The 11,782-nt window shown below is 41.8% G+C and overlaps 1 protein-coding gene across 1 annotated transcript; it reads left to right on the top strand.

The window, feature by feature from the left end:
* Positions 1 to 6,490: 6,490 nt before the first annotated feature.
* Positions 6,491 to 10,224, top strand: rnf26 (ring finger protein 26). Its single transcript, XM_041940981.1, has one exon. It carries the CDS (start codon positions 6,976 to 6,978, stop codon positions 8,323 to 8,325), a length of 1,350 nt encoding a protein of 449 aa, XP_041796915.1. The 5' UTR covers positions 6,491 to 6,975; the 3' UTR covers positions 8,326 to 10,224.
* The last annotated feature ends 1,558 nt before the right edge of the window (positions 10,225 to 11,782 follow it).

Below are 11,782 nucleotides of genomic sequence, written 5' to 3'. Positions count from 1 at the left end.
GTTCCCAGAGACTGCAAGGCCCTGAAGCATGCTGTACAGTACGAGCATGTTTCACAACCTGCTGACAGGGGAAAACCTCCAGCTATCAACTACAAAACAAAATCAAGTCAAGCCAAATGCAACCTCTGACCTGTTCTTCCCCTAGTGGTTGAATTAGCTTAGCACACATAATCAAGTATTTCCTCTCTCTGGGCTGCAAGTATTCGCCCTTGATTTCACCCTTGCACTTGGCACTTTTAAAGGAATAGTTCAGTATATTGACCATTCAGTATGAAGCACAGCAGCCAGTTAGCTTAGCTTAGCATAAAGATTAGAAACAGGAGGAAACAGCTAGTCTGGCAAAGATAACAAAATTTTAAAAAAGCCTACTAGACACATTAAATCTTTTCATCTTTCTTGGCTGTGAGCAGAAATATAGTTTACCCTATAGTGGGCAGTAAAATACATCAGTAAGCAGCCTTAGATGTCCTTAGAGGTGAATTCATTTTACCTCTGGACAGAGCCAGGCTAGCTGTTTCCCTCTGCTTCCAGTCTTTATGCTAAGCTAAGCTATACAGCTGCTGGCTGTAGCTCTGTACTTCAATCAATCAATCAATCAAACTTAATTTATATAGCACTTTTCATCCATTTAAAATGCAACACAAAGTGCTTCACAAGATAAAAGAATACAACAACAGAGAGAATAAAAGCATAATATGACAGACAATATCCCACTTCCAGATATACACACATGCGCTCACACACACACACTCACAAAACACACACACACATACACACACACACACACACACACACACAGTGCTGAGACATGGCAGGGCACTGAGGAACCATGTGAGGAAACACCTATGGGAGCCATCCACACTGGGAAGCGCCACAGCCTGCGGCCACCGGGGGCGCCGCGACAGAGACCACCCAGACGCCGATGGACAGGGGCAGACTCTGCACTTAATGCAGAGCCACCCAAGTCCCTCGGGCCCAGGCGGCCTCCAAGGCAACGGCCCCCGTGGGCAGATCAGGCATACACCCCAGTGTGGAGGCCCCCCATGAGGAAACACTGAAACTAAAAACTAAAAGAAAGAAAGAAAGAAAGAATAAATAAATAAATAGAAGCAGGTATAATGCATAAAAATTAAAAGCTTTTAGAAAGTTAAAAATGTAGAGATAAAATAGACAAATAAATAACTAATAAATAGTAAATAATAAATAATAGTAATAAGATTTTAAGATGTAATACTGATAAAGTGCATAACTAAGAACAAGTCATAAGAAATATAAGAAGTAAAAATAACATAATAGAAGAATTCAAAGTTTAAAAGAGATCAGTTAAAAGCCAAACCAAAAAGGTGAGTCTTGAGCCTGATGCTCTCTGGCAGGCTATTCCATAGTCGAGGGCCGTAATGGCTGAATGCAGCCTCCCCGTGGGTTTTTGTATTAACTTATCATTCACATGAGAAAGTGGTATTCATCATCTCATCTAACTCGTGCCAAGAAAGTGAATAAGCATACAGTATTTCCCAAAATATCAAATTATTTCTACAAATAAAGTGAGCAGTTGCACAAGTATTTCATTGTAGTGTAAGCAGCAATGGAAAGTAAGTAAGTACATTCAAGTACTATACTTGAGATACTTTTACTTTACTTCAGTATTTCAATTTTATGCTACTTTTTGACTATCGGGGGAAATATTGTACTTTTACTCCAGTACATTTATCTGACAGCTGACAGACAGAGTTAGTTACAAAAACACATGATTAATGTAAATATGATACTGTACCATAGATTAAAGCATGCAGCAGTATATAATGGAGTTAACATGTGCTCTACCTCTACCAGCTGTAACAATAAAATGATCAAAAAAACATCAGTAAATATATTCCAGTGATATAAATAATAATATAACTCTATGAAAGGGACCCAACAAGTACTTCTTCTAGTTTACGTACATTTTGCAGTTAATACTCCGATACTTTTACTTAAGTTGCAATCTTAAATGCAGGACTTTTACTTGTAACAGAGGAGTGTTGCTACTTTTACTCAAGTAAAAGATATGAGTACTTTTTGCAATCCTCTGGCTCATCTGATAATCATCTTTATCTCTTACTGGGAGTATTCACCCCTGATTTTACCTTTGAACTTCTTTAAGATTTCCACTCCTGATGCCCTGACTAGAGTGTCCTTACCATGCACCGCTGTGTGTGTCATTCCTTTGTGATTGATGAATACACACGACTTCTGTTTATCTCAGCAGGGCTCACGGCGCTCTGCTCATGGGCTAAGGAAAGCCTGAAGGAAGGAAAGAGAGGAAAAGAAGTCATTCTTTCCGAGCCACCGAGGCCAGACCCGAGAGCAAGTTGTTTTGGGGGGTAGTCTGACCGGCATGAGAGACGGCCATTGTCCGAGCCGCTCCAGAGGACGGGGGGCTTTTGAGCATACGCTGGTATGGTGAGGGGGCTCAGGGGAAGAGTGGGAGAGAAATTTGAATTTCTGCTAAACTACGTCACAACAGCAGGGATTGTGACAAAGAGACACTTTGATAACTGCATGGGCCAAGAATTGAACATCGCTTCTCCATGGTGATTATATGTATTAGGGGTAATTAATCATAATAAATCCACCCACTGACATGTTTCTTCAGTGTTTCACAGTGGGAAGATTTTGGTATTAAGAAGAAGATTAAAGCAAGATGGATAAAAAAGGTTAATGACTTCAGTCTCATAGTGCAACTTGCTATCTCTGCCAGGGGTAATTATGTCTAAAACAACTGAGTAAAATCTAATATAAAAGCACGATGCTACGTTGGAAGCATCATCATACATAAGTGCTTGTGATTTATTGTTATTCAACTCATCAAATTCAGTGACAGGAAATTATTTGAATGAATTTTTCAGTTGTTGCAAAGCTGCATGAACTTTGGAGGCTTAGAGTCGCTCTCTGAAACAGTCAATTCATTGTCAAGTTTAAGAAGACAGAAAATTAATCTGCATCTATTTCTGATAATCGTTTCATCATTTTTAAAGCTAAAATGCCAAATGTTTGAAGGCTTCAGCTTTTGGTGTGAGAATTTGCTGCTTTTCTTTTTAAAATAAGATAGTGAAGTGAATATGTTGGTTTTAGACTGTTGACTGAAGACATCTGGGAAACTTTTTTCACTTTTTTCTGAAATGACTTTTCGATTAATTGAGAAAATAACTGGCAGATTAATTGCTAATGCAGATAATTGTTATTTGCAGACCTTTTTGTTTTGGATTTGTTCTGGCTGATACACAAACTAAGTTAGGAATTTCAGACATCACTGTTGGCTTTGGTGATTTATAATGATTTTACAAAGGATCTTCCTGCTTTTCTCTGTCTTTTTTTTTCCTTTGGAGCAGATGCAGAATAATGAGTCATGGAGCAGGAGGCTGCAAACTTATGAACATCCTGCAGATGCTCAGACAAGGTCCTGAGAAGACAGCTCAGGGAGCAGGAAAGTCACGCTAAGGGACCTTCACGGTCTTAGTCATCCCATTCATTCAGCGTCTCTCTCCGAGTCACATCATCACTTTGTCTTTATCCACAATGAGTCTTTTATCCCGCTCCTCATTTTTCTACCTTTTTTCTCAGTTTTCCATCAGTCCCTCTCTCGCCTGCCCCGCCTGCAGTGGAGGCAGCAGACTTGAGGCGGAGGGTTTCTGTGGAATGCGGGGTCCTGCTCCGGGTCTCGACCAGTCTGCACTCCAGTGATTTCTACTGTTTGGAGTTTGTGTTTTCCCAGAGAAGCTTCTGGTCTGCCGCCTACCCCCTGTCCTCCTTCTAAAACACACACATACACACACAGAGATGTATTCTGAATGTAAATTTATGTGAGTCCAGTGTACTGGCTGGCAGCCAAAGTCAGCATTGAATCAGAGGATCTGAACTCTTAAGTCCCAAAATAAACCACTAAACCTGGGAACAGAATGCATAATCTGAAGTCATGATCACGCCGTCGGATTTTCAAGACTGTGGGGAGATTTGTCTGTCCAAAAAGGGTCGGGCACCATGGACAGCTGACAGTGTGTTGACTTCAAGAGATCCCATTCTATTAAACATCATCCATTTGCATAACTGTAATCTGGAAAAATCTGAACATCATCCAATAGTTTAAAGCTGGTTTAACTCTGAAATCTGAATGCATGCATGACTTTCATGCAGGTGACCAGAGTTTGTGTCCCTTCACAAACCTGCAGGTAACTTTTTGACTTTTTTTGTGGTAATATGCTTATAAGCTTCCTGTCAGAAAGTTAGATGAATTCTGAGGTCCAAAGGTAACAAAATCTGACTACCAGCACCTCTATAGCTCAGTAATTAACACATTATAGTATATTTTGTTTGTAAAAATGTGTAAAAATGAAAGTTTTTCAGATGGGACCAGTAACTTCCTGGAGTCTCCACTGCCAACTTTTTCAAAATAATCCAGGGCGTTGTGGAAGATCAGCACTCTTGTCTGGAGGGTCAGTCTTTTAAAAGTCTAATACTGGATGTTTGAACCACTTCCGCACTGTACAGGTGGTGATTACTCTCAATTACTCTCTTTATAGTTAACATTTAAAATGTAAAAGATCCATACCCGAATCCTGATTTGTTCCACACATGTGTGAAAATGCAGCCCAAAAACGCAATTAATTGTGCACCAGTTATGGTTAGAAAAACCCTCTGTCAGGTGTTAGGACCTAAAATACACACATGCACAATCAGGCAGGATGTACAGATCAGGCAGTAACAGACCTGCTCCCTCTGTAGATATCAAAGAGCTCCTTCTATGATGGCAAAAACACAGTGATTTTTAGTTTCAGGTTATTATACACTGATGAAAACAATTCTGAATATTATATTCCATTTCAACCAATAGCTCCCTCACCTTCCTACACACTGGACATTTAATTTAACTTCCCATAGTGCTGACACAGAGGGGTAAAGAGTGGTTTCTGGATAGCGGAAGAGCAGACAAAGGAGTGGAAGGGTGGGTCAGATGACCACATTTCTTTAAAGAGTGGAAATGACCCGGCGGGTGAGAAGCCCGACTGCTGCAGACTAGTCATCCATTGGCCCTTGGCTCCTTGTAGGAAGCACAATAAGGGGTTGGTTTGTCCTGCTGTCTCTTTATCATCCTGTTCAAGCTTCTCACGTTTCCCGTGTTGGTGCTCTTGTGTAATTTTTTTGTAATTTTTTTGGTTGTTTGCTTGTTTTAACTAAGACAGCTCTGAATAGACTGCTTCCAGTTTTGAGTTTAAGATGGATTAGTGATGATGGTTTGTCATCATTGACAAATAGACGATGTAGAAATCAGTCTTTGTTTCAGCTGTAATGGTGCTCGGAGATTGCTGGGTTGGATCTCTCTGCTCACTGTTGAGTGAATGTGACGCAAGCAACATTCATTTTTTGCTGGCGCACAACATCCATGGCTGCCTCAAAGGGTGCAGCTTCTAGATTTATCAGCAGTCTTAAAAGGAAACAGTTATCTCAGTTTTACTAAATAGCTTGCAACATCTTTGCAGGAGGCCAAGAAAATGAACTATAGTAAACATTGTGTAAAGTCCCTTAAGAACACTTTAAAGAAAGGCTGCAGAAGGTTTCAGATGAAAGCGAGCCTTTTGTAACCCCTTGTCATTTAGAGAGGAAGGATTCGGTTGACCAGAAAACAAACAAAGGAAGCTGACTACTGGCCTGCTAAAGGACCAGAGGGAAGGTTAGCTACCATAAAAGGAGCAGGTCTAGAAGCTCTCTGCCCGAGACAAAGTAATGCACAAGACCTTTTATAGCTTCTTGCAGTGCTCCTACATATCCCTGTTGTGCCATTAAATGCTTAAACAAATGCTTCAGAACAGGATTTCCCATGATCGTATCAGGCAGTTTCCCTTTGCAAGGAAAAAAAATGTTCAGTGCTGAACAGCTCAGATGGGGAGGATGATGCACAAGGCAAGGAAGGAAATACTTGATATTGTTCAGGATTGCACAGCTTTTGTGTTTCCTTGTCACTGTAAGTGGCTGAGGTAATGGGAGAGGATGGCTCAACAAGTAAGATCATGCTAATGTAAATGGAATGGGTTCAGGACATTGGAAAACCTGTGTGATGCATGAAAGGTCTCTCTCTTTCACACACACACACACACACACACACGCACACACACAAAACAAACAAAAAAGAGAATAGAGTGAGCTAATTGAAATGAGTTTTTCTCCCCCCTCTCAGTTTTATTCAGAAAGGTAAGTCATTAACGACAGAGGCCACCATTTCCATGGTTTCAACTCCTTTCTTAATGACTAAAAAGGAGATGATCCAATTTCATTAATGAGGAATGTTAACAAAAATAAGGATTTGAATTTTTATATTTTGATTAATCGACAGAATAAAATAGTGAAAATAATATGTACGTTCGTTTTTTTTTACCAAAAAAATCTTGTATATTGTTTCATATATGAGTCGCTAACGGGTCTGTGACGTTGCGCAAACTTACCGGAAGTAGCCGGAGTCAGCTGACATGACCAAAACAAATATGGTGACCGCACTAACGATGGTGAATATATCGCACATACCGCCGTGTTTTTCTTCGTCTCACTTGGTTTCACCTGCTCGTTTTACGGATTACACATTTTGTAAAGTGACCGTTTCACTAATCAAATGTGTCTGGACCGTGTCCTGAACAGAAAGCCAAAACGAAACCCGGAAAATCAACGGAAGTGCCTGCCTCGCGTTTGAACCTAAACATCCGCCAGCGTAACGCATGTGTTTACTATGTTAGCTCGTCGTTTCAGCCGAACAAACGTGAGGAAAATATGAGAAGCAATGTTAACGGAACGAGGAATGCTGTGACTTCCTGCTTCGCGTGACACAGGACAGCTAACACTCTGTAAAATGTAGCTAACGTCTCGATATCCAACCGCGATCAGATCGACAGGAAATGGACTTGGAGACAACCTGAGAGGTGAACATAGACACGGTAACGATATAATACCATGGGTTTGGTGAACTTTGTAATATCCACTGTAGGAAAATGCCTGGACGCCGTCTGCTTACTGCTGGACCTGAATTTTATCATCGTCCACACCGTGGTGCGGACTGTTCTGGCGGTTATCACCTTTATAACCAGCCTGCCGACCCTCCTCCTCAACTCAGTGGTGCAGCTGGGAAACATGATGGTGTGTGGCTTGATTTCCATGGCAGAAGCAACATCAAACGTCGCCCACGGGACTGTCACCATGCTGGGGAGCTTGGTGCTGGCTTTGGAGGGGCTGCTGGAGAGCCTGAAGATGGTGGGTTATCTGTCCATGCACGTCCTGCTTCGTGGGAAGGAGCACCTGTGTCGAGGCCTGCTGTCCCTGCTGGAGGGCTGTGGCATCGCCGTCAGCCTTGTGGTCTATTTCGCCAACACTGTGGTCAACTTTGCACTCATCGCCACTCAGAATGTTTACCTGGCGGTGGTCAGTGTGTGGCAGACGGTCTCCAGCCCACTGCAGAAGGTGCTGGAGCTCACGCTGACGTCCTTCACCTTTCTGTACAGCAGCCTGGTGGGGACTTCGGCTTTCCTGTGGTCACCCTGTAAACTGGTGTTGGACTTTCTGGTCTCGCTGGTTCATATGTTCATCAGCATCTTCATACTGAACATCTACGGCCTCCTGCTCACTGCCGCTATTGCTCTAACGACCACCGCCTACCTGAACCCAGAGCTGACCCGACAGGCCGCCGTGCGAATTGTGGATTACCTGAGCTCCTTTCCTTCCCTTCGCAGACTTCATCTGGCTCTCCACCGCCTTGCTTCAGCCTTGCGGAGCGCCCCGCGTTTTGTACGTGGTGCCATGCAGCGCCTACCCAGGATACTCCATCACTTCTACCTGTTAGAGAGAGGACTTTGGCGGCAGCTGTCTCGACTCAGCAGCCAGTTAGGCCTGGCTCTGAGGACACAGCTCCACAGAGACAACAACAACAGAATACGTGGCGACGGTGATCCCGGAGAGGAGAGGCGGGACCCACCAGATGGAAGAGCTGGAGATGGAGCCCACCAGGAGCTGCTGGATTTAGTTTTCCCCTCATCAAGCACGGACAGACCGCTAAAGAAGCAGTCGTCTTCAGGTAAAGACGCTAAAGCTCTGCCTGCAGAGAATCTGCTGACTCTACTGAAGGAGCAGGAGGACAGGAAGAAATGTGTGATCTGTCAAGACTGTACCAAGACGGTGGTGCTGCTGCCATGCAGGCACCTCTGCTTGTGCACAGACTGTACGAACATCCTGTTGAGGCAGCCTATCTACCAACAGAACTGCCCGCTCTGTCGGCACATGATCCTCAACACCATGGATGTGTATCTATGAGGGACCAATGGAAGTGGATCTGACCACATGGGACACTGTGTGTGCTTTAGGTTTTACCACCACTGACATGATGTTGTATAAAGCTTTTACTAGGATGTGCGAAAGGATAAGTCTGGTAATATTCTACATTTTTCCTGCTATCATCAAAAAAAAATAAAATCAACACATCATTCCATCTCTTAATACTTTCCCACTTCTCTACGCTGACAGTGGCACTCAGCCGCAAGCCCATTCTGTTTTAGTGATGTTGCAAGTCTTTAAAACAGGTGACAAATATGTAGTTTTATTTTTAAAAATAAACTACTGGGCTTTGTAAATTTAAATGTTACTCAAACGGGAGTAAACAGCAAGTAGGGTCTGTATTTTTTTTGGGATTTACTGACAGTGCAAAAATAGAGGGTATCACCAGACTTATAGAATTTGGTTTCAGATCTGTGCACCTTTTTGAAAAGATTTTAGAAAAGAAATGCTTAGGAAAACACATGCTGTGTCCCAGTTCCATACTACATATCAACTGCATACAGCACGCACTATAATCTTTATAGTATAGTGGTTTTACAGTTAGTGTTCAAGAATTAAACATATTTAACTGTCTCAAACAAGGAGACAGCAAAGAGTATTTCCATAAATGTAACTTTTCTGTTTTACCACCATCCACAATCAGTTCTTATTCTTTCCAGCTGCGAGCATTGCCTCCATTTGCTTTGTGCATTGCATTATGGGATTGTGGGAATCAGGATGCGCGCTGACTGGTCCGAGTGTACCTTATTTTGTGGCTCCTCATACTCAAATCCCGCTCAGAATTAGTCTGTCGTATGGATTTGGGACACAGCTAGATGCACCCGTTTAAATATTCCAGTATTGCCATGTTGAGTCTCAGGTCTCGTAGCCATGGTAACCCATCAGTGCCCTCCCCGATGCTGAAATGTTTACCACCACTCATGTCTTAAAATGTTTTGCATTCAAAGTGGGCCAAGCTGTGAAGAAGTAAAACTTAGACTGTTAATGCATGAGTGTACAAATGATTCCACACATGCTGTACGTGTGAATGATGTGTGTATAACAGTGTATTCCATGCAACACGACCTTTTGTTCTGTTGTTAAAGCTTTTACCATTTAAATATACCTCTGTAAATGATGACCACTTCACGCAGAGCCATGTACAAAAAAAGGGGGGGAGGAAAAGTGATTTATAATTTTCCAGTCAGGCCTGATAAAATATGGCTTTATTCCATTTATTTGTTCTATTGATAGGGCGTATTCCAGTCTTCCATCACAGGCATATTACAGTCACCACCAACACATAATCCATAAAAGGTTTTCCCTTTCCTATGTCATTGTACTAAAACAGATCTCTGTTGTATAAAAGCACCGTAAACTAATAACATTTGACAATTTCATTTGCTTTTGTTTCTCATTTGTTGCTGTCAAAGCTAAAGTGTTGATATTGATCAGTCTTTAAAGTTTACAGGCCACTTTTGTGACACCACTTCCTTTTGTATTATTATTGATGGTGGTCATCATTTGTTTTTGTTTTTTCTTAAAGTCATTTGTATGATTTGAAGAAATTAGATTCCTGCATTGTTTATGTGACTGGAGCTGTTATACCAGTGATTGGCATTATTATGTTCCCTGCTACACTTCACAGATATCATTAATGAAAGTGGTCCAAATGTCAGGTTTTGATAAGTTTGTAAAGGATTTTTGTGGAGACCAGACTGTAGTCATTATAGACGACTCCTCCAAGGTTGCAATTGACTGAAAGCAGCCCACATGACCATCATCTATTGCTGCCTGCAGTTTGTATGACACAGTGTAAGACAATGTGATTTGAAGAAGTGAATGTAACTTTTTTAAATGCTATGGCTGCCACATAACAGGCAAGTCTTCTGTTCGTAATAAAACAAAAAAATATGAATCTGTCTCTTTTGATCAGTCCAGCACATAATCCTTAGAAATGTCATTACAGCCGGACTCTTAGACTGTGACAAACACAGGAGATACATGGGTTTAATATTCAGCACATACAGATTATCTTGTTTAATCAATTACTAATTTAGTCTGTTGATTATCGTCAGAAAATTCTCATCACAACATCCAAGAATTTGAAAGTCTTCACATGTCTTGTCTTTTCCCACCAACAGTACAAAAAATGGTAGAAATACGTGGGTAAACTCTAATATCAGTGTAGGGCAAAGATTCCCAACCCCAGGGGCACATGGGAGGACAGTGGAGTTGCACAGCTAATTTGGAAAAGAAAAAAAAAAGGATTTGGTAAAGAAAGAATAACATTGCACACAATATTTGTGTTTAGGAGCAAAAATGAAACAAGCATCTAGTACAATATCTAAAATATATCTTCAAGACGTTTATTGTAAGAATACACTATTAGCTACAATAAGCTGACGACACGGGACACAGCTTCGACCAATTTGACCAATCTGAGTCAACTAGCTAGCAAACAGGCATGCAGAAACGTCCAAAAAGTTTCTTGAGGAAAAAATGTAGACATTGAGATAGCTTAGTAAATGGTGTAAATGCACATCCTCTGTGACCGGCAGTATAAATGTAAGTAATGCCAAAAAAAAAAGAAACCAAGCCTGAACACTACAGGTTTCCAGGATCAATCTGTTTTGAATGAAAAGAAATATTGAAACATCCACTTTTATATAACTAATAATGTTAAATAACATCCAGTTATTGTTGATTAACAGGCACTAGAGCTCATCTGATGCATCGCACACACAAGGCTGGGAACCGCTGGTGTAAGGTGTAGACGAGTGAGTGTTTTGCAGGATGAGCAGCACTGTGACTGTGCTGCCTTCAGGTGCAGCCCAACAGAGCAGCACGCCATCACAAAAGGCCTTTTCTCACAGACACATTTTGACAGTAGGAATAACCACAGGTGTAAGTAATAAAATGAATGATGGCTAAATTCCATTTAGCTGCTTCTGTCACACGGTCATGGCTCACTGGGACACCTGAATAGAAATGAGCCATCGTTAATGTTATTAGTAACACCTGTGCTTTTCCAGCCAAATGTCCTCTGTGAAAGTGGCCTGTGTAGAAGTCATGACATTTTCATCTTACTACCAACATACTTTACTCAAACACACATGATTTAAGCTTTGGCCCTCTGTATCTTTGACCAGGTTTGGTTTTAATGATTTCACCATCTCTTCCACACAGCTTGCAGTGCGCCCCCCCCCCAGGCCTTCATATGCTTTGAGTGATGCAGATTTTTGACAGGGGATACAGCGGGAAGTCCTTCCACGGGGGCTGGACAAACAAGTTTACTTTAACTTGTTGCATCTGGAGCACATGAGTTATAAGCTTAACAGTTGATTGCAGAGATCTTTCATGTCTTGCATCTGTGAAGATAAAGGGAGTGTTTGGAGGCTGCAGAAGGGTTGTGGGGTTAAGAGGGGGAGCCCTGAACGGCCATATGGGACCACTT

The sequence above is a fragment of the Chelmon rostratus genome, chromosome 7 (assembly GCF_017976325.1).
Source record: "Chelmon rostratus isolate fCheRos1 chromosome 7, fCheRos1.pri, whole genome shotgun sequence".
Taxonomy (NCBI): Eukaryota; Metazoa; Chordata; class Actinopteri; order Chaetodontiformes; family Chaetodontidae; genus Chelmon; species Chelmon rostratus.
This window is presented reverse-complemented; position numbering and strand designations above follow the sequence as displayed.